The 23808-nt window shown below is 36.5% G+C and overlaps 4 protein-coding genes across 5 annotated transcripts; 1 reads left to right on the top strand and 3 right to left on the bottom strand.

Moving 5' to 3' along the window:
- Positions 1-2351: 2351 nt before the first annotated feature.
- Positions 2352-4150, bottom strand: LOC104222429 (peptide methionine sulfoxide reductase B5-like). Its single transcript, XM_009773662.2, has 3 exons — positions 3775-4150; positions 3078-3234; positions 2352-2772 (listed from the first exon to the last, which is right to left on the bottom strand). The coding sequence occupies exons 1-3, from the start codon at positions 3993-3995 to the stop codon at positions 2620-2622; spliced, it is 531 nt and encodes a 176-aa protein (XP_009771964.1). The 5' UTR covers positions 3996-4150; the 3' UTR covers positions 2352-2619.
- An 8583-nt stretch (positions 4151-12733) lies between these two features.
- LOC104223219 (glutamyl-tRNA reductase 1, chloroplastic-like) lies at positions 12734-15772 on the top strand. The gene is made up of 3 exons (XM_009774601.2): positions 12734-13205; positions 13556-13797; positions 14253-15772. The coding sequence occupies exons 1-3, from the start codon at positions 12911-12913 to the stop codon at positions 15390-15392; spliced, it is 1677 nt and encodes a 558-aa protein (XP_009772903.1). The 5' UTR covers positions 12734-12910; the 3' UTR covers positions 15393-15772.
- Positions 15773-16400: 628 nt separating this feature from the next.
- Positions 16401-17081, bottom strand: LOC104223218 (uncharacterized). The gene has a single exon (XM_009774600.2). The coding sequence runs from the start codon at positions 17016-17018 to the stop codon at positions 16515-16517; it is 504 nt and encodes a 167-aa protein (XP_009772902.1). The 5' UTR covers positions 17019-17081; the 3' UTR covers positions 16401-16514.
- A 1675-nt stretch (positions 17082-18756) lies between these two features.
- Positions 18757-22210, bottom strand: LOC104223217 (protein trichome birefringence-like 12). Of its 2 annotated transcripts, none has more exons than XM_009774598.2 (4): positions 21620-22210; positions 21245-21382; positions 20095-20344; positions 18757-19430 (listed from the first exon to the last, which is right to left on the bottom strand). In XM_009774598.2, the coding sequence occupies exons 1-4, from the start codon at positions 22138-22140 to the stop codon at positions 19146-19148; spliced, it is 1194 nt and encodes a 397-aa protein (XP_009772900.1). In that variant the 5' UTR covers positions 22141-22210; the 3' UTR covers positions 18757-19145. The 2 variants fall into 2 exon arrangements, with proteins under 2 accessions (XP_009772900.1, XP_009772901.1); XM_009774599.2 differs by having other exon boundaries at positions 19323-19407.
- Between the last annotated feature and the right edge of the window lie 1598 nt (positions 22211-23808).

Genomic DNA, 23808 nt, shown 5'->3' with positions numbered 1-23808 from the left:
AGTGCAATACAAAGCCAAGAGAGAAAATAATATTACACGAAAGGTGTTTCTTGTTCTTCTATTTTAAGTTGAAATTTTTGAGAAAAATTTCAACACAATATTTTCATTCAATTTGTTCACGGGGTTTCATTGATCAAAGAGTTTGTCTTAGATCCGATTTATGACATGTAAATAAATTTTAAACACGAAAAGTTCTGCCTAGGATTGCTATTGTCTTCCGCTGCGTGTTATGAACACCTCTACGCAATCCTACAATGCCATGAGAGAAACAGACAGTTGGAGGATATAGGCAATGAGTATTTCAATGACTTGTTGTGCTTATCATTCTTCCAAGAAGTCAAATTTTTTGATGAGATTGACATAGCAATATACTAAGATGCACGATTTCATCCGTGATCTTGCTGAAACCGTTGGGAGTAAAGACTTCGAGATGTTGGGACATGACCTTGCCCAAGGTAGCATGGCACGGGCTTACACCTGTCAATCCTTTGTCATTCAGATCCTACTTCACTTCCAAAGGAATTGTATGGTGCCAAAGATCTGCGCACGCTCCTATTCTTTTTTTGCACCCGAGATGTCCCGTCTTTTCCACTGAACTTTCAATACTTGCGAGTCCTGGATTTAAGTGGATGTATTGAAAAAGGTGCATGAGTCGATTAGTGATTTGATATGCTTGAGATACCTTGATCTCTCAAACACTTCTATTCAATCACTCCCTCATGCTATCTGCAACCTTTGTAATATGTAAACCCTGAACCTTTCATCTTGTGGTAATCTAATGGAGTTACCTTTTGGCTTGGCTAATATAACTGGCTTAAGGCACCTTAACATAGCAGGACGTGATGGTCTGACTCGCCTCCCTGCTGGTCTGGGGAATTTGGCTCAGCTTCAAACATCGTCTTTATACACTGTGGGCAAAGGGATTGGAGAAAGCATCACTGAAATCAGTTGTCTAAACTTAAGAGGTGAATTGAGGATAAGGTGCCTGGAGAATATCAGAGACAAAGAAGAAGCTATACTGGCTAATCTGAGGGCGAAGAAGTATGTTGAGTTGTTAAGGTTCCAATGGGGAAGTGGGAACGAAGAGAAGATAGTAAAGCTGGCAACAGCGAGGTTTGCAGAGAAGTTGATGGTACATCAAGATCATTACCGAGGGATAATGACATTGTCATGGAGTGTATCCTTGAGTGTCTTCATCCACATGTAAACCTCAAAAAACTTATATCAAGGGATAAGTGTCCTAACCTCATCACTGCTCCAACATTTCAATCTCTTCTTTATCTGGAGCTCCGTGATTGGCACCCTAAGATCTTGGAGTCTGTGGAAAATATGTCTTCACTCTCCCATCTTGTGATTGATGCACTTCAGGGTTTAATGCATCTTCCGGTGAAACTGCTGGAGAATAATAAACCTCTGGAGACTCTGGAAATACTTTCATGCAAAAGTCTCTTGTTTCGCTTCCTTCAGAAATAAAGCATCTCATGGATCTGAAGCCACTGACCATTAGCTACTGTGAAAAACTAACCCATTTGCCAGCAGGAATTCGAAAGCTGAAAGCTTTGGAGTACTTTGATATCAATGGGTGCCACTGCTTAGAGTCATTGCCAACAGAAGAAATTGCAGGATTCAGCTCTCCACTGAGAATTGCAGCAACCTGATTTCTCTATCAAGTGGGTTCCTCCATCTCACAGTTTTAGAACAGCTCTCTATTGTAATGGTTGCCCTCGGTTAACTTTATCTACAGATAGTTTGCAGAATCTCTCAATTCTACGGAGCTTGAATACTATATCCTGTCCTGAATTACGCCCATTACCACTTAGCCTTCAACATGTCACTATGTTGCAAAAGTCTGGTAATCCATAGCAGTCTTGATCTTGCAGATCTTCCTGACTGGCTTGCCAAACTTTCTTATCTTAGATCTTTAGCAATTTCAAATTGCACATGTTTCATGTCATTGCCAGAAGGATTAAAACACCTCAATACTCTTCAGCATTTGTCAATTCAAGACTGCACTCATCTTGAACGGGAATGGCGAGAAATAGCTCATATGCCGCACATCTATGTTGGTTCACTTAAGTGTGGGAGATGAGTTTTGGCTCCACACTGAAGGCTGAAAGCAGCAAAAATCTCTTTACTCCACATCGGGATATCAGGGTAAGCCATCATTGCCTTTGCATTTTCCCCCTCTCATTTTCGGGTGCAAGTCATATACTTGCACCAGTGATTTCTAGCTGGTGCAGGATGTTTACTTCTCTTACTGTCTTTATAAATTTCTTTGATGCATGTAGGATTCCAGTATATCTACAAGTATTTTACAAATGCAGTGCCAATTGTTAGAGAAATAAAGTACATGACTTTGATACTGAGTTTTTTTTTTATGCCAAAAAATATTTTAGTAAGTCAAATACCTAAGTTCTGTGAAATCTACTGTACTACTTGAACTAGCAGAAGTTCTAACTTATTGTTGTCCTTTGACGCTACATTAAAGAGCGGTGGTGTGTTTTTTGTATCCAAATATAATACAGTCATTAGCAGTTAACAAAGCATCAATCTTTGCGAGACAAGTGCTAGAGAAAAGATTTAAGTTCATAATAACCGTTGCATACTCAGCACGAGGCATTAAGAACTTGGTGGTTTGAACTTAAGGGATATACTATTGACACAATGGCGCTCATTCGTTGGGGTACGAAACCCTTCACCTTTAAAAACATGACCAAGATGGCCCCCACAAGCAGCACAAGTTATCTCCATCCTCACCCCATCTGGGTCAGGCTGAAAATCACGCAATCAACTCAAAAATGTTAGAGTCCGATAATAAAATCATTAATGAATAGAGAGATTAAGCAATGGAGAGGGAAATAGGAAAAGTTCCTGAACTCTTGCTTTTCGCTTTGTAATTTTAGCAACTCTAGCAGTAGAAATGAGGTTGATAGAACACTCATTTCTAACAAAGAGGTTAAGGCGTTCGAGTTATCAAAGGAGCAAAATGAGAACGAGCTGTGGTACAACGATCTAAAAATATTTAGAAAGTAAAAAAGGGATAGGGAAGTAGCATATATAATTGAGGAGAAGCTCACATTGCGATTTATGGCCCCGGGGAGACCCTCATAAAAAGAAGGCCAGCCGCAGGGTGAGTTGAATTTTGTTGCAGACCTATAGAGGGGAGTTCCACAACCAGCACACAGGTAGGTGCCTACACCAAAAAACTTGTTATACTCCCCTGTCCCTGGATTCCTGTGAATTAATTCTACAGTAAAAATCAGGGATTCCAATCATTTAATTAATAGGTAGATGCCTACATCAACTAGCTTGCTTTCATGCCTTTTCCCCTTTGCTCTTCTTTCAAGCATGAGTAACTACTTCTCTTAGTAAGTGAATCCAATATTATGTCAACAAACAATACTACCAAGCAGATAAACTAACCCTGAAATTTTTCCTGAAAACTTGTCACAAGTGGCAACAATTCAATGATAGGTAGCAGTTCAGATCAAAATCAATTAACTATGCCTCAATCCGAACTAATATATGTCCTTTGTTCAATTCGCTCTATTCAGGCTCATTCTCCAATACTACATAATTTGACTATTAAGATAAAGTTATAAGTTCTCTAAAACTGGAATTCCCTAAATGTCACAGACAAGCAAATTTCTAACCAGACAAGAAAGACTCCTGTACCAAACAACGAGCCTAATATTGCAGCTAAAACTAAGTTTTAATCCCAACTAATTGGTAATATGTAATAGCAGGTAGAAGAATTGAGATTATACAACATACTCTGTGCCTTTCTGCCTCAGAATCCGGAATTGCTCAGGGGAGAGGATGGCACGCCACTCCTCCTCTGACTTCTGAACAGACCCTGCCCCAGCCATGGCTACAACTCTGAATTGGGAATTGGAGAGGCCATGAATGTGGATTACTCTTCTGGGTTGGAACCTGGGGTTGAAAATCAGAGTTCGGGAAGGAGCAAATGGTGAGAATTTCAGAATCATTTTCATTTTTTAGGTTTCGGGTATATAGGTTACTAAGGACTTGCACTATTATCTTGCAAGTATTCTGGAACATCTGACCATGTGTGGCTAATACATCACTAGTTTGTCGCAAACGCAGCAAGAAAAGAGCCAATAAATTGTCAAATCTAGCTTGCGATTTTTTCAATTTCTTGTTTTGTTTGTTTATAACATATCTTTTGACGTTATTACAAGTGTGGTCTACATGATTTTTCTTATGTACTTTTTGTTTTTTATTTTTAAAAAACTACTGAACTTGAATGGAAGTGGTAACAATTTCATCACGCAACATAGGCATGTTGAATTGATTACGATTAGTGGTGGAGCCAAAGCCATATTTAACCAAGGGGCAATACTCTTTTATCAAAAAATTATGTTGTATTACTTGCATAATGATTGCTTATTATTTATTTAGAATGGTAAGCCATTATGTTCTCTATTATTTCTATTTGACTTTGTGGTTTCAAAGAAACTTCTTTTATAGCAATATAAACATAGCACTTTTTTCTTGAAGAGGTACAAGAACCTCGTATTTTCAAAAATTATGGCCTACATGTTGAAAATATTATCCTTTTGACTTTAGTGATGTGATCAGTGTTGGGCATATGTGAACAAAGACCCACATAAAAAGTATAAAGGAAAAGATTTTACTTATAAGGAGTTAGATACTCTTAATGATGTAAAACCTTTTGGGGAAAATCGTACGGACTTCGCCCAAAACCGACAATATTGTTGAGTTTCTTTTTAATATAGAAAGGTATTAAAAAGAGGGTGAATGGGAAATGGAGGGAAATGGAAATTTTGAGTAAAATTTTAAGTTTCCCTCTCCTTTTAACGAGACATTGTCCCTCGTTGGTAGAGGAAAAAGAGTTTGGTGGGTTTATATACAAATGCACTTCATGTAGCTCTTAAAGAGTTAGGAAGAAGGCAAGCCTCGCGCCGTCGTCGTCACTCGTTCGGCTCGGCTACGGCTTCGGCTTCGGCTTTTATTTGTTAATAGTGAATATTAACGTAATATTATCTGTGTTTGTAACGGATGTTTTCCAATCCGTGAATATTAATGAGCAAGTGCTCATTCCACCATGAGTAGTGCTCCAGCCACCATTGCCATATTGATTGCTCCATTAGTAAACAGCCTGGTGCTCTGTCCACCATGGCCAAGTGCTCCACTTCATGAGTGGCAGCGGGTCCATTTTTAGCAGCTAATTGCACTATAAATAGAGGGTGCAAGCAGCCTGTTGAAGACACACTGAAAACTTGAGAGCAATTGATCTTCTCTTCACCGAAAACTCAACGTTAGCTATACTTTGCACTCCTTCCTCTTAGATTTTCCATACGAATTTCTGACTTCTCCTCCCTTGTTCTGCATTGTTTTAAACTACTAAGAAAGCAACAGTAAGTGTGATTTGCTGCCGAACTTTGTGTTTGCTGAAACATTGAGGTTTGAAGTACCGCTACACCAGTGTATAATTCGTTCTATCTTGGGAGGAAATAATCCATAACCTTGGGTACTAGGAGGGGATTAAATTCCTTAAGGAAACACTGTGAATTCAGTGGGCTCGAATTAATTTGTGTTTCATTTATATCATTTATATTTACGTTAATAAGTTAACGTTTTAATTTCCATAATCATTATTTTACAAATACAGGAGGAACAACAAACTTACGGAATTTAATAATTTTAATTTCTGTATTTGTGTTATTCTTATTATTCTGGAAACTTAAAACCTTTGTGGTTTTGTGTACTCCCATTTGGAGAGTAAAGCCTCCGTGGCATTTTGTTGGAGATTAAAATCTACGTGATTTTTCACTCCAGTTTTAAATGTTTATTAAACGTTTGCTTGTGTCATTTTTTTTTTCGAAAAAAAAAATGGCGAATGACGGAAATCAAGCTGTTTCGATGATGACTGCCAACGCATCGACAAGTCAAACTCCGGCGTTGGCACCGGCAGAGAAACCCGGAAAATTTTCTGGGATGGATTTCAAGCGCTGGCAGCAGAAGATGTTCTTCTACTTGACTACGTTATGTCTACAAAAGTTCATCAAGGAAGATGTTCCTGATCTTCCAGATGAAACTCCAAAGAATGAAAGCTTTCTCGTGATTGAGGCGTGAAAGCATTCTGACTTCTTGTGCAGGAATTATATTCTTAGCGGACTGGAGGATAATCTGTATAATGTATACAGTGGCGTGGAGACGTCAAAAGAATTGTGGAATGCGCTTGAAAAGAAATACAAAACTGAAGATGTCGGGATGAAGAAATTCGTCGCTGCAAAATTTTTGGACTACAAAATGGTAGATAGCAAGTCTGTTATTACCCAAGTCCAGGAATTGCAAGTGATTATTCATGATCTACTTACTGAAGGTATATTTCAAATGAATACTGATGTTGAAAGTAAAATTTTTAGTAATTTTACTAACGGAATTTTCATTGAAGGTCTTGTCATCAATGAAGCATTCCAAGTAGCAGCAATAATTAAGAAGTTGCCTCCATTGTGGAAGGACTTCAAAAATTATTTGAAACATAAACGAAAGGAGATGTCCCTTGAAGATTTCATTGTTCGATTGAGAATCGAAGAGGACAATAAAGCTGCTGAAAGGAGAGGCCGTGGAAATTCAACAATAATGGGAGCAAATATTGTTGAAGATAACAAAAAGAGAAAGAAGGCTTCTGGTCCGAAATACAACCCAAGCAAGAAGCGGTTCAGTGGAAACTGCTACAACTGTGGGAAAACCGGACACAAATCTACGGAGTGTCGTGCTCGGAAGAAAGACAAGCAAAGGGGTCAAGCAAACATGGTAGAAAAGCATGATGATGTTGATGACTTGTGCGCCATGCTTTCTGAATGCAACCTGGTAGGAAACCCAAAGGAGTGGTGGATTGATTCTGGAGCCACTCGCCATGTTTGTGCTGTGAGGGAAGCATTTTCTACATATGCTTCTGCTGGACCCGAAGAGACGCTCTCTATGGGAAATGCTGCTACAGCAAAAATTGAAGGATACGGTAAGATATTTCTCAAGATGACTTCTGGCAAGGTCATGACTTTGAACAACGTCCTTCATGTTCCCGAGATTAGGAAGAACTTAGTCTCTACTGGACTTCTTGTAAAGCACGGTTTCAAGTGCGTTTTTGTATCTGACAAGGTAGTGATTAGTAAGAATGAAATGTTTGTAGGAAAAGGTTACCTTACTGAGGGCCTTTTCAAGCTGAATGTAATAGTTGTTGAAACTAATAATAAAACTTCAGCTTCTTCTTACTTACTTGAGTCAAATGATTTATGGCATGTACGTTTGGGTCATGTCAATTATAAAACCTTGCGAAAAATGATTAACTTGGAAATATTGCCTAAGTTTGAATGCGAAAAATCAAAATGTCAAATATGTGTGGAATCTAAGTATGTTAAATATCCTTATAAGTCGGTAGAAAGGAATTCAAATCCTTTAGACTTAATTCACACAGACATTTGTGATACGAAGTCAATACCATCTCGCGGTGGAAAGAAGTATTTCATAACTTTTATTGACGACAATACTCGATATTGCTATGTTTACTTACTTAATAGTAAAGATGAAGCAATAGACGCATTCAAGAAATACAAAAATGAAGTTGAAATGCAACTTAACAAGAAAATCAAAATGATAAGAAGTGATAGGGGTGGTGAATATGAATCTCCTTTTGAACAAATATGTTCATAATATGGAATTATTCATCAAACAATAGCCCCTTACACGCCCCAATCCAATGGGATTGCAGAAAGAAAGAATCGTTCATTAAAGGAGATGATGAACGCATTGTTGATAAGTTCTGGATTGCCACATAACTTGTGGGGGGAAGCTGTTCTTACGGCTAGCCGAATACTAAATCGAGTACCCCATAGCAAAACATAATCCATTCCATATGAAAAATGAAAATGAAGGAAGCCCAACTTGAATTATTTTAAAGTGTGGGGATGTTTGGAAAAAGTACAAGTTCCTAAACCCAAAAGGGTAAAAATAGGACCGAAAACAGTTGATTGTGTTTTCATAGGATATGCGTCCAATAGTAAAGCATATCGATTTCTGGTTCATAAATCAGAAAATCCTGACATTCATAATAATACGGTTATAGAATCAGATAATGCTGAGTTCTTTGAAAATATATATTCGTATAAAAAGGAATGTGAGTTGTTTGGTGAAGGATCTAAATGACCTCGGGAAGAAACAAAAGAAAGTACATTTTATCAGGAGGATCCAAGACGTAGTAAACGTCAAAGAACGTCTACTTCGTTTGGACCAGATTTTGTGACTTTCTTATTGGAAAATGAGCCTCAAACATTTAAAAAAGCTATGTCTTCTTCGGAATCATTGTTCTGGAAAGAGGTAATCAATAGTGAAATAGAATCCATATTGAACAACCATATATGAGAATTGGTTGATCTTCCTCCTGGAAATAAACCTTTGGGGTGAAATGGATTTTTTAAAGAAAAATGAAAGATGATGGCACTATTGATAAATTTAAAGCAAGACTTGTTGTAAAAGGGTATAGACAACGAGAAGGTCTTGACTACTTTGATACATATTCTCCAGTGACGAGAATTACGTCCATACGAATGCTAGTAGCTTTAGCTGCAGTTTATGGTCTTGAAATTCATCAAATGGACGTAAAGACAGCCTTCTTAAATGGAGATTTGGAGGAAGAAATTTACATGGAACAACCTGAAGGGTTTGTAGTTCCAAGTAAAGAAAAGAAGGTATGTAGACTTGTTAAGTCCCTCTACGGACTAAAACAAGCACCCAAACAATGGCATGCGAAATTTGACCAAACAATGTTGTCAAATAGTTTTAAGATAAATGAATGTGATAAATGTGTGTACATTAAAAATGTTCCAAATCACATAGTCATTGTTTGCCTATATGTGGATGATATGCTGATAATGAGTAATGACATTGCCAACATAAATGCGACTAAGCGTATGCTAACTAGCAAGTTTGATATGAAGGACTTGGGAGTTGCAGATTTAATTCTGGGGATTAAGATCCAAAAGACTCCTCAAGGTCTGGCATTGTCACAATCTCATTATATTAAGACAGTACTTGAAAAATTCAAGCACTTAGGCTTTAAAGTTGCAAAGACTCCAATTGACGTGAATCTTGCATTAGCAAAGAACAAAGGCCAAAGCAAATCACAATTGGATTATGCTCGTGTGTTGGGATGCTTAATGTACATCATGAATTGTACACGACCAGATATAGCTTGTGCTATAAGTAAACTGAGTCGATACACGAGCAATCCAGGTCAATCTCACTGGATGGCAATGAAACGAGTTTTGGGATATTTAGAACATACCCAAAACTTTGATTTGCACTACAGTAAATATCCTGCGGTGATTGAAGGATATTGTGATGCAAATTGGATTACCGGTTCAACTGATTCGAAGTCCACAAGTGGATATGTATTCACTATTGGTGGAGGAGCGGTATCTTGGAAGTCGTCCAAACAAACATGTATTTCCCGCTCTATAATGGAGGTTGAGTTCATAGCCTTAGATAAAGCCGGTGAAGAAGCTGAATGGCTCCAGAATTTCTTGGAAGATATTCCATTTTGGCCCAAACCGTTGGCACCAATATGCATACATTGTGATAGCCAAGCAACAATTGGAAGGGCTGGGAGCGTTATGTATAACGGTAAATCTCGTCATATACGACGAAGACATAAAACCGTTAGGCAACTACTCTCTAGAGGAATTATCACGATTGACTATGTAAGGTCAAGTGATAATGTGTCGGATCCACTTACAAAAGGCCTAACTAGAGAGGTAGTTGAGAAATCATCGAGGGGAATGAGACTATGGCCGAGAACAAGTCATTGTGGCGGTAACTCTACCTAGAAGACTGGAGATCCCAAGATCTAGGTTCAAGGAGATCAAACAAAGTCATTAATGACGGTTCAACATTGTCAACAAAAATTTTAGTCCATTCTCGTGATGAGACAATGTTCAGTACCAAGGATAAAACATTAAGGCTTTTTAATGATTTCTAAATTTGATACAGGGTATATCAAATAGTGTATCTACGGGATGACACGTTTAGGAATCACCTATGTAAGTGTGAAGTGTTAGCCGCTTCAAGGAGAATTTTGCAAGGCCAATTCTCTACGCACTTATGAAACCAGGCAGTGTTCATGGCTGAAACGAACACAACAATGAGAACCAAAGACGGTTAAGGGATTGATTGTGTGACTTATGGTTGTCTAGGTATACACTAAAGTTCGACGGTTCAAAGATATCAAATCTACCGATTGACCGAGTATATCCGACATAAGTTCACTACGGAAAGTTCAAAGGGAAACCTACTTATCCAGATGCAATTAATCCTTGCTTGCAAATCACACAAGTTTTTCATGCATACTTCCGTGATATAGCCATTCCCCATTCATGTGGGGGATTGTTGAGTTTCTTTTTAATATAGAAAGGTATTAAAAAGAGGGTGAATGGGAAATGGAGGGAAATGAAAATTTTGAGTAAAATTTTAAGTTTCTCTCTCCTTTTAATGAGACATTGTCCCTCATTGGTAGAGGAAAAGGAGTTTGGTGGGTTTATATACAAATGCACTTCATGTAGCTCTTAAAGAGTTAGGAAGAAGGCAAGTCTCGCGTCGTCGTCGTCGCTCGCTCGCTCGGCTCGGCTTCGGCTTCGGCTACGGCTACGGCTTCGGCTTCGGATTCGGATTTGGATTTGGATTTGGTCAAATGATCGATTGATTGATTAATTTTTTGGACCAAATTTATTTGTTAATAGTGAATATTAACGTAATATTATCCGTGTTTGTAACGGATGTTTTCCAATCCGTGAATATTAATGAGCAAGTGCTCATTCCACCATGAGTAGTGCTTCAGCCACCATTGCCATATTGATTGCTCCATTAGTAAACAGCCTGGTGCTCTGTCCACCATGGCCAAGTGCTCCACTTTATGAGTGGCAGCGGATCCATTTTTAGCAGTTAATTGCACTATAAATAGAGGGTGCAAGCAGCATGTTGAAGACACACTGAAAACTTGAGAGCAATTGATCATCTCTTCACCGAAAACTCAACGTTAGCTATACTTTGCACTCCTTCCTCTCAGATTTTCCATACGAATTTCTGACTTCTCCTCCCTTGTTCTGCATTGTTTTAAACTACTAAGAAAGCAATAGTAAGTGTGATTTGCTGCCGAACTTTGTGTTTGCTGAAACATTGAGGTTTGAAGTACCGCTACACCAGTGTGTAATTCGTTCTATCCTGGGAGGAAATAATCCATAACCTTGGGTACTAGGAGGGGATTAAATTCCTTAAGGAAACACTGTGAATTTAGTGGGCTCGAATTAATTTGTATTTCATTTATATCATTTATATTTACGTTAATATGTTAACGTTTTAATTTCAATAATCATTATTTTACAAATACAGGAGGAACAACAAATATCACACTATTTTAAAAGTATCTTTAGACTGTTTTAACTAACAATCAATTACTTGACCATAACAAATTACAAGTCTAGATAAAAAGTAATGAAGAAAGATGAGGAAATTGCTCTCATTCTCTGCCTCTTTTTACCCCTCTCGTTAATGCTAGATTGCTAGTCAATTAGCAATCAAGATTTACTTTTAGGACTAACCAACATCTTTTTCTTTTTGGTTCAAAGAAGAAACTACATAATTTCAAGGGTATTATTATACTGTGTAGAGGAGTTACTTGTTATAAACCTGTCCGTATGCAAGGTCAATTATTGTGCCAAACGTTTATGTATGTATATGAAGGTTTCTTTATTAATTCTAAAGTTGATTTCAAAAGTAAAATTTATTTACGGTCAAACCTCTCTATATCAACCTCATTTAATCCGATATTTTTTAACTGTTATAGTGAAATGTTGTTATAGAGAACATATATTATAACATAGCATAATAATCGGTTCCGAGAAAAACTTAATTTTTATAGGAAATAATTGTTATATGAGAATATTGTTACAGAAATGTCTGATTGTTTATGCTATAAAGGAAACAATGAAATGCTGCGATGGAATAACTTTTTATTTAAAACGTCCAAAGGGTGATAGCTATTTAATAATTCTTTATTATGATCATCATTTGTCAATTCATGCCCCGAAGAGGAAAGAAAAACTCATGCCTCAAAAGGGATTTATAAAAAGTCATTTGGAATAATTTAATAATTATTGGATGTAATAAATCCTTGATAATGAACAAAAAAGAGTATTCAAATTATTAAATAGTCAAATTATAACCCTAATTACGCACGATGAAATTAATACAGTAGGGCAACCAATTCCAAATCAAAGTCAAAAAAGGTATACAACGTTTACATTACTATCACATTCCTAAATGGAGTAGCAAGTCTCACGTTTGGACCATTTCATATGAGAATTAGGAGTGTGGAACCAACGCGTATATGGAATACTCCCTACTTGTACGTGAATTTGTTTGACTGGGCACGCAATTTAAGAAAAAATGAAGAATTTTAGAATTTGTGGTTGTAAACAATTCAAAAAAGGGTCTACTATAGTTATAAAAGCTTCTCACTAAGAATAAATTATTTCTAAATTTGAAAAGGAGTCATTCTTTTTTAAATAGATGAAAAAAAGGAAATAAGTTCAAGTAAACTGGAATTAATTGAGCTAGTAATAAAAAAAACCCACAGGCCACAACTATAAATAGCAGCCGTAATAGTCAATAATCCCCAACCACTGTCTTACGATTCAACCATCATCCATCGATTTGGTCAAAAATTTGCCACCGAATACCCAATTATATTCAACGAATTTTTTATACCAAACCCATTCTTCTCTGTCACCTGCTCCGAATCTCAATATCAAATCTGAGTTTCGGAGTTCTCTCGCAATAGCCGCTATTGTTTCTCAAAACAAGCGTTTCAATGGCGGTAGCGAGTGGCTTTGCGACCTCTTTTGCAGTTGACAGTTTTCGTTGTGATAATTTAAGTTCTACGTCGTGTTCTTCGTCTTTTTCTCCTTCCGTGGATTGTTTCCGGCACCAAGTTAGTTTATTCGGGAAAGGTCGGAGAATTAAGCCGTTGGTTTATTGGACGAAATCGCATTCTTTGAGCCCTAGATGTGAAGTTGCTTCGAACTCGGTGGTTAGTAATGGTGAAAAGGAATCTAAAGCGTCGAGTCTTTCAGCTTTGGAGCTTCTGAAAACATCTGCGGCTGACAGTAAGCATCGTTCTCAAGCCTTTTCTTTTTAATTATTTGTTTACTCATTTAGTTAGAGATATGAATGTATTAATTTAGACTAGACTTTTTTTGTTAGCGTTAAGACTGAGTTAATATATCTCCAGAAATAGTAGTTTAACTAGAAATCTAGATATTTCATTTTTTTTTTAAATTTAAATTTGTGTCTTTGATTGAATTATATTGATGAATTCTCTGAATACTGAATACATGAATAGAGCGGAATTAATTAGTTGATTGATTGATTATTGTACGGTGATGAGAAGTTAACATAAGATGGTTTTAGAAGGTTAGAATTTGAGTCTAAACATTAGTAACTTTTTCTTGAGCAGGATATACAAAGAGTAGCAGCAGCATCATGGTGATTGGACTTAACATTCACACAGCACCAGTTGAAGTGCGGGAGAAAGTCTCCATTCCAGAAGCACAGTGGCCTCAAGCAATTCGTGAACTATGTTCCTTGAATCATATAGAGGAAGCTGCTGTATTGAGTACTTGTAACAGAATCGAAATATATGTTGTGGCGCTGGCCCAAAATCGTGGAATTAAAGAAGTGACTGAGTGGATGTCTAAGGTAAATTTTTCTTCAATCATCATTATCCGCATAATGTTTTCTTTTGTTGTCTCACATCTTAAACCCATGTGATAAACTAGCAACACCATTGATGATATAAAACCGTATTCTACCCTAATGTGCATCAGCCTGTGTATCTTGTGGTCGGTTATGAACAAATTCTTGCTGGTTTCAAAGGTTTAGGAATTACTTTGTATATTCTCCATAATGAAAGATACGCTTAAGAAAAAGCAAAAGATTTGGCGTTTCTATGTCATTTAATACACTGTATTTCTACATTTAAGAAGGAACTGGATTTAATTTAAAGTGCTTTGGCTCCCCTGCTCACAAATATCTTTGCAAATGTCTAACTACTTTAAGCACAATTTTCAATGAAATAAAGCCACAAGCTACAGTTCTTACTTCTTGTACTTTATCAAGCAAATCTTTTTGACACAAATATTTTTGATTGGCAGTTTAGTGGAGTTCCAGTGACAGAGCTTTGCCAACACCGATTTTTGCTATACAATCAAGATGCCACACAACACCTGTTTGAAGTAGCTGCTGGGCTGGATTCCCTAGTCCTAGGAGAAGGACAAATTCTTGCACAGGTCAAGCAGGTTGTTAAGAATGGACAGGGGGTCCCTGGCTTTGGTAGGAAAATAAGTGAGCTATTTAAGCATGCAATCACAGCCGGAAAGAGGGTTAGGACTGAGACCAATATTTCCAGCGGATCAGTATCAGTAAGTTCAGCTGCAGTGGAGCTTGCTTTGCTGAAACTTCCGGAGTATTCTTCTTCTACTGCCCGCGTGTTAGTAGTTGGAGCAGGGAAGATGGGAAAGCTTGTGATCAAACATTTGGTTGCTAAAGGGTGTAAAAAGATGGTTGTAGTTAACAGGACCGAGGACAGAGTTGCTGCCATCCGTGAGGAGTTGAAGGATGCTGAAATAATATACAAACCTCTCTCAGAAATGTTATCATGTGCTGCTCAGGCTGATGTAGTATTCACCTGCACTGCTTCAGAAGCTCCTTTATATGTAAAGGAGAGTGTTCAAGCACTTCCTGCTGTGAACTCTGAATTTGGGGGACAGAGGCTATTTATCGATATTTCTGTTCCTCGGAATGTGGAGCCTTGTGTCTCAGAACTCAAAGGTGCATGTGTTTACAATGTGGACAATCTTAAAGAGGTTGTGGAAGCTAATAAGGAGGATCGGTTGCGGAAGAAAATGGAAGCTCAGGCCATCATTGATGAGGAAGTGAAACAATTTGAAGCCCGTAAAGACTCCCTTGAGACGGTTCCAACTATCAAAAAGCTCAGGGCATATGCTGAAAGAATTAGGGCTGCTGAGGTTGACAAGTGTTTGTCCAAGATGGGTGATGACCTCCCCAAAAACAAGAAGAAAGCTATCTATGATCTCAGTCTAGGGATAGTGAACAAGCTGCTACACGGACCAATGCAGCATCTGAAATGTGATGGAGCTGAAAATCGAACTTTAAGTGAGATACTTGAAAATATGCATGCCCTTAACAGAATATTTGGTCTTGATACAGAGATTTCTGTATTGGAAGAGAAGTTACGAGCCAAGATAGAACAAAATCAAAAGCAATCTTCTTGAGGTTACTTTGCCATTCAGAATTCTTTAATTATTTTTCCCTCATGAAAAGGTCAACAACTTTCGGCTAAGTTACTAATCATGGTTTCAGATCCATGTTTTCTGGGAGGGTTTGCTAGTCTTAGCTGTATCAAATTAGAGAATAATTGTTCTAGTGGCCACGAGTTAGATTCCGGGTTATTATGAATTTTTTTCTAGGCCTGAGGTATCCATTATTAGGGGAGGGATTCCCTCCAATTGTGAGAAAGTCTGTTTTACAGTTGCAGTTGTATTTGTTACACTCATTTGTTCCAGAAAAAAAGTATATACAGTAATACATTGAATCCTGATGACTCATATATCAAGTTCATGAGGGTTTTTATGAAGCTTCTTTTTGCTTTCTGTATTGTGTCTTTCCCTTTCTCAGTTGCTCATCCTTTATTTGTTTTTACAATATAGCTTCTGAACCAGCAGGGCACAGACACCATAATAATCCTATGTTAAGAAAATTGAACCATGAGTTACTAGTGTTTAAGGTTTCAATCTGGTTAAAAGTAGGCAATTCACTCAAAAGTGCATAATACTTGACATCATAGTATTGTCTAATTTTCTTATAGTCATGATATTGCAAGATTCCTGTTTAGTAGGATATCAGGAAAACACAAAGAAAAGCGTCAGAGAAGTTAATTTTGCTTGCCTTCTTTGTGCGTTTATTTAGTAGAGAAGTTCATCTAATTTACTTTTTTTTGATAAGTTATTAATGTTGATAATTGATGGATGATAAGTCTCTTGGTGAGGTTGGATCTAGATTAATTAAGAAAAAAGTTCAATCAACTTTAATTCCAAATTAATTGAGACTCAACCCTGTATATTTGTTACAGAAGTTCACCATATAAATCAAGGAGTTGTGATAAAATCACGAAGTTGAACCAATAAAGTTTATATCCTAAATTCGCTTGTGTATTATATAAATCTTTTGTATCAATTCAAATGATTAATCTTTTGGGCTCAGCTAACACAGAGGCAGTCATATTTTCATTAAATTTCTTCATACCGTTGAAAAGAACAAAACTAAAGCAGATTAATGGCTATTTGTTTAATTATTCTGTTTGCCTGAACAGTGTAAAAACTGAAATGGTTCTACTATTAATTATCATCCTGTGAAAATCCCATCAATTTTTTGAGTCCAGGGAAAAAAGCAGAAGAAGTAGACTCAGGAGTATTTTCGACCAAGTATTCATCAACCAAATCTTTAACAGACCTAGCAGACAAGGGATGAAAATGAGCAGCCCATTCTAACACAAAACCTTTAACCAAAACCCATTTCTCCTCTTCACTTAATCTCTTCCATTTCTTCTTCATTTCCTCCGATTTCAAGCCCGTATAGTTGCAAAATTCCAAATACAATAGCTCTCTGCTTTTCTTCAGTGCCTCCTGTTTTTGTAACATCTGGGTGTTTATCTTATCAACCTCTGTTGCCAAATCTAAGGCCAGCTCTAAATCGCTCATGTCGTTGTTGTTGGTACATGAGATTTTCGGAAATTTGTGTGGATTTTTGAGGGTATAAATGGAGGGAACCCAATTGATTTGGGTCTTTGTGGATAGTGAAGGGAAATAGTTTGGGTAAAGAAGATGAATTCTCAAAGCCATGGAAAGAGGATTTAGGTTTAAGTTTTTGGATTGGAATTTAAAGGGCTTCTTTATGAGTTTATTGTTAGGGACCTAGTATCTAGTGGCCAAATTTGACTTATATAGCCTGTTTGCCCAACTTCTTTAGTTTTTCCTTTTTGTCTTCTCCAAAAGCACTTTTGGCCAAAAATTAATGTGTTTGGCCAAGCTTTTGAAAGGAAAAAAAGTATTTTTGAGGAAAAACAAAAGCAGTTTTGGGGAAGCAGAAAAAATGAGTTCTCTCTAAAAGCACTTTTTTGGAGAAGCAATTTTGAGAAAAATACACAAAGAAGCAGTTTTTTAAAGCTTGGCCAAACACTAATTGCTGCTCAGAAGTGTTTTTCAAACTAATTAGCCAAACACAAATTGCTTCTCACCAAAAATACTTTTGAGAAAAGCACTTTTGAAAAAAAAACACTTCTCAAAATAAGCTGATTTTTGCAGCTTGGTCAAACGGGCTATTATACACTAAATTTTAAAAAAAAGGCTTGTGAATGTTATGATCTAAAATAAGTCATAAATATTTGTTTGGCTTAGGAATGACAAACGGGCGGGTCGGGTCGGATATGGTTCTGGTCGAAAATAGGTAATAAAAAAATTGTTAAATTATCCGACCTGACCCATATTTAATACGGATAAAAAACGGGTTAATCGGCCGATAATATGGGTAACCATATTATCCATGACTTCTTGCATATGATCACTTTTGGAAGAATTCTTAGTCTCTCTAACTTGAGTAACCCCAATTTGAAGCTTTACAAATGTAAAAGTTAGACTAATTGGTTACCTATTGATTATCCATTTTCTAAATGGATAATATGGTTCTTATCCATATTTGACCCGTTTTAAAAAAGCTCATTATTCAACCCATTTTTTGTGTGGATAATATGTGTGGTTAACTATTTTCTTCTAACCATTTTGCCACCACTAATTTGGCTATAAGCTATTTTATTAAAGAGTAAAATAAGAAATTTAATAAGAAATTTAAAATTAAATTATTTTTAAATAAAAAAGTATGATATTTTTTTCGAGACATACTAAAAAAAAGTATGACATATAAATTAAGATAAAGAGAGTATTTATTAGCCTATAGCAACTTTTATGATTGGCACGAATCTAGATTATACTATCGGATACGAGATATGTACCTGTTATCTCCCACCAGAATAAGTACCAACAAGTCTATCCATCGGCTTAGATATTATAGAACAATATGAAAATATCAATATTAAAGAGCCTCCAAATGAAGAAGATTTCAATATTTTTGAAATAGAGTAAAAAAGCTAGTGTATACTAGAATGGACAGAGGTATTATAGATTTATTTCTTGAGGAAACATGTGTGCATTATTGACGTTTGAGAGTATTTAGGCCCGTTTGGACATAAGAATTCTCACTTTTTTTCCGAAATCGAGTGTAGCAAACCAATTTTAATGCAAAGAGGAAAAAGATAATTCGCACATCTTATAAAATGTTTTTTAATGAAAACGAACACTAATTGGGAATTGATATAAAAACCATTTTCAGGAAAAGAATAGTTCCTGGTTGGGGAAAAAAGCATTAAGGATAGTTAGTGTTACTTGAATAGAATATTTTTTATAACTCGCTCTTAACACATCTCTAGCTCCTTAAGGGGAGTTTATCATTTTTTTCCATGAGTTCATTTACATCCTCCACCTCCACCCCAAAACACAAAAAGTCTGAAAAAGAAGAGAGTGCACCTGAATGGAAACATAGAAGAAATCTATATATAAATATGTTCTACAAAGTTACAAAACGGGAAACAAATCCTCCTGAGGTATAACGTGAAAAGGGAAAAAATAATACTTCATAGAGCATGAACTTCAGGCCTTTTTGTTCATAATCAACCATCTGCTGCCTCCATTTTTCCTCACAAGAAAACCATCTCTAATCAAAGCCCCTGAACAAGGCTACACGGCATCAAAGGTGCTAGAAAGAATTTAAATGGACAGAAATTAGTGAATTAGTTCACCACCTCCTTCAGATCAGCAAGTTTGTAATAGGTGTCAAAAATATGAGCACCGCATCTTTGATCTATCATGAGCTCAGCTGCAAATACTTCAAGAAACCTTTGCAACCATCCACAATGATTACCCTGTCTCCAAAATATAATGATTCATAAGCTGGGCCAGAATATCAACCCATGTATCTGGAACACCTGGAAGGCACCAGTGCATACAGTCCTGACCCCAGACAGCCACTGCATCCTTTTTCCCCAACCAAATCGCAGGATGGGCATCTGCCCTGAACTCGCTCAAGTGAGTCAGATCGAGGATTCTGATATTTGAGCCTTTTAGAACCTCTTCAATGAGATGATTTAGTCGCCTTGCTTCTTTGTTAACCCCATTATATCTGGGATCAAACCACAGGTCAAGCTGTTCAGGTATCAGTAAGATTTTCTTCAGAAAACTTGTCATTACCTACTATTATTAACTTACTAGCACACAATAAGTCCCTACAATTCGTTAGGAAATGTAATTGTCCGGTAAATATGGAAAGAAAAAGCACTTATTGAAGGAAGTTAAATTAAAAAAAGAATATATATATATATATATATATATATATATATATTATATATTAACTTTCATACTTCTGTATGAACTGTCAGGGAAAATAAACTAAAAATGAGCTACATGAGATTAGGAAGCAAATCCTCACTAAATGCTAACTATTTAGCAAATTATCCACGTCTTTTAACTTTACTTGCATTAGGTTGGGACTAAGCAACACATTTTTCAAGTGATTCTTTCTTGGGAAGATAACTTGCAGTTTTCAAGTGATTATTTCAAAGCGCCACAGTAGCTAAACTGGTTTTTTATCCTGGTAGTTCTAGAAAGAAAATTAGGGATCAAATCCCCCTAGCTGGTTCTTAAAATTATGACCAAAGAAACAATGCTGCTAAATGCAAATTGAAAGCTTTAGTAAACGTAAAATGCCTGCACTCTCATATGCAAGGGACATTTCTATTAGTCGCTAACCAAGTAGATTACCTTCAAACGTGGAAATCTCAAATTTACAAAAGGTGCTACATTTGCATACCTGAAGTTCATCAAGGGGTTCATCCACTGTACAACTACCATTTTGATTCCAGTCACCCCCCTGAAAGTGCCTTGGCGATTGCAAGCGCCAAAATTTAAGTGTTTTCCCTGGTAATTCTTTTTCTATGTAGGCAATCATATTCTCGAGAACAGCCTTTAGTCCATTAAACATCTCTAAGGGAGGTTGAATGGGTTGCCCTGACTTATAGAAAACAAGAGGAGTCTCTTTAGGAAATTTGTCAAAGCCCCACCTGGAAGATATCGATAAACATTAAAACCAAATGAGTCAGAGCTAATATGTTCTTAATACCAGATTAGGTAAAAGAATTTGGAAGTCATGCAATGAGTACAGACACAAAGAGCAGAAGATGAAGACCCCCCCCCCCCCGCGGTGGGGCCCTCTTTGCCCAACAACAAAAAAATTAAAGAACCCAAAAATTGAACCCTCATTGTTCCGGAACTAGATGTTATGTGTATACAGAATGACAAAAATCATATAGTAGTCTTTTAATTGGTTTCTTCTCAAACGTAGACTTAGCCCACGTTGTGATTAACGGAATACTTTCTTTGAAGTTTGAACAGACACAACTGGAATAATTAACAATGCAAAATTGCTGCACACAACAAATTACCAGCTGAACGACCTAGCTCATCCTCCATTGGCTCTTCAATTTCCTAATGTGATACACTCATATCCAAAAGAAGAAAGATAAGCTAACACTTCCCACTTAAGAAACATGTACATTTTTTTACTTAATATGGCAGAATTTTAGGTTTTGGTAACACATTAATTTATAGTTTCGTTTTCTAGGATTAACTTGAGATGCCACTGAGGATTGATAGAAGACTTTTATGCGTTTCAATAAAGTTTTAAACTTTTCAAGTTTCACTAGTGGTACAGGCAGGTGGTTAGCATCCAAAGGTGGCTGAAGATTCCATCCATAGCGGGTGGTGTGTTTGCAAGGGTTGAGGGGCAGGTAGTTGATATTAATATTTTCGCCCAACAACTGATTGTCTTCCAATTTATTCTATTCTCTTACATATGATGTAAAAAAAACTTAAAATGAAAATGTCAATATTTTACAATTAACAACGAAAGAAAAGTAGTCATTCAATTTGGAAGGAAACAACATCAAGGCACATGAAATTACCAGTGACCAGTGTTGAAGACTAGAACATCATAAAAGGCACCAATATGAGCCCAATCATCTGCTGGAATATCAACATCTACTCGATATATTCCCTTTAATCCATCTTGGTTGGAGTCGTCAAGCTGTTTTGGCTGCCACCTTATTCAATCAGTAATGATCAAGTAAAGTTAATCCTTGCTACTAAATTGGAACAGACTGAAAAAGGGAGTGTTACATAAATTGGGATAGAGGGAGTAACAAATTGTCAGTTGACAAGATAATGGAACAAAAGCCTAATATTTTTGCACTTGCTACTAACAACACAGCCTACAACGACAGGCCAACAAATATACCGCAAAGTATAAACGAGGCAAAAGAAAAAAGCAATGTACTCACTCATATTTCGCGAGCAAAACAGCACGATGATAAGCCACAGTAACATTAAACTTTGGAAAATAAGCTCCTCTCCAAGCCCCCTTTCTCTTCCATTTCTTTGCACCAGAATCAGCTACTCTTAGTATACACAAAAACGAAACCAAGAAATTCTCATTCAACGAATCCCCTACAAACCCAATATTCTTGTTCCTCATTAAACCCAAGAACTCAACCGGATCGATCCGAGCCAAATCACACTTGTCGGGTACCCATTTCCATGAATTGATCCGACCCATGTTTTCCCTTTGGTTTCTGAGGCAGTTCCAGGCGTTCCTGTGAAACGGGCAGGACTCATCGTAAATGGGTTTGCGATTCGGGTCGTTGATCCACTTGCCTTTGAAGAGATTACAAGAGGATGAGATGGGAATTTTGGGTTTTGGAGTGGGAGTGTAAAGAGGAAGAGATAAAGAGTAGAGAGAAATGAGTAACAATGTTGGTAGAATAAGCCATGAGAAAAGCTTTGGGGTAAACTTGGACGCCATTTCTGATCTCCTTCAAACATGAATCAAACGGGACATAAATGAACCATTTCAAAATATGGGGTCCTCTTCAAATAAGAGGAGTTAATCCATATATTATTTGTAAGAAGTAATAAAAATTAAAAAATTAAACTGTAGTTTAACTACTTCTTTTTCCCTCCCAACTCCCGCCTAAATTATGTGATAATATTTACTCTTTACGATTATACATGTTGTTATTTACTCTTTAGTCTGTTAAAAAAGACAAAGTTTATATATTAAAAATAATTTAATTTAAAATTACTTATTTTACTGTTAATAAGATAATATATAACTAAATAAATATTTATAACTTGTTATAGATCGTACATTTCAAAATCTTTTTATTTCTTTCTTAAACTTTATGCTTAATTTAATATTACTTTAACTATACTTTCCGATTATAAAATTCATGTTTTATAGGTTGGACTGGTCAAGATCACTAGTTGTCTATGCTCAAAGTACCTCTACAATTGTTACAAATGAAGAGAGATAAGGAATCAGAATTACTAGCAAGAAGAAAGAAGAAATGAAAAACAATAGAAAACCAAAATTTACGTTAAAACCTTATAATATAAAAACTATTTGCAGCTAAGGAGATATTTCATTATGTCAACAATAAAAACTGTCAAAATTTAGTACTCCAAAAATACTTGACAGCAGAGAATGTCAAAACCAATGTAACTACTACTTATAACCAAACCAATGTACAAAAAATATGGACAAAGCAATGATGCTTTTACCATGGGGGAGAGGTAAGAAATGAGCTTATTGCTTTCTAATCTTCTTGTCCCGCCCCGTGCTTCTCTTTCAATATTTTTACAAAACAAGAATAATTTGCTTGTCCTTTTCCTTTTACTGGCAAATTCTTTCTCCAATGAACAACAACAACCACATATTATTCCAATAGACCCTCGGCTCATGAAAGCATAAGCACAATGCTTTCTCCAATGAGTCGGTACATAATTTGGAAATATAGAAAAAAAAATAGGGAACCTTTAGGAGATAGTCATGTTAAACAGTTACTAAAAACATTGTCTTATTGTTGTTAATTTTAAACTGCTTCCAAGTAGTTATGTGTCCTTTGTCCAGATACCTTGCTATTTCGCATTAATGATTAGCTATTTGATTTTAGTTTGCAAAACTTATTGTGTTTGTATCTGGGTTGCAAGCTGCCCCTGCTCTTGCTTTTTATTGCTGACAAACTCACCATAATCATTAAGCAGACCAGAGAAATGGGCAACTGTTTATCTATAAAAGAGAATACTCTTGAATATTTCTTTCTCCGCCTCTATTAACCCCTACCAAAACGCAGGATCAATCTGGAATTTAGGGCAATAGGGACTGCTTGTATAAGGAACTAGCCAATGGACTATATTTTCCCAATTGGTGCAACTCTTTGCAATAGTGGTTTTTGATGACAACTAAAAACCATATTAGCAAGTTTGCCCCAGTTGTGCTGTCCAGTTTCTCAAATGATTTTTGCTAATGGTTGCGAGTTACAGATTTGAAACTTACACCACCTCTTTGTTTTGCACACATTTCACTGCATACCTTCTGGGGCTAATCTATTGCATGAAGCTGCAGATGAGAAAGTTGCAGAGGAAGAAGGTGTTTCTTCTGTTGGTAAATAACAAACGTCGCAAATATTGG

This window comes from Nicotiana sylvestris, chromosome 1 (assembly GCF_000393655.2).
Source record: "Nicotiana sylvestris chromosome 1, ASM39365v2, whole genome shotgun sequence".
Lineage (NCBI taxonomy): Eukaryota > Viridiplantae > Streptophyta > Magnoliopsida > Solanales > Solanaceae > Nicotiana > Nicotiana sylvestris.
This window is presented reverse-complemented; position numbering and strand designations above follow the sequence as displayed.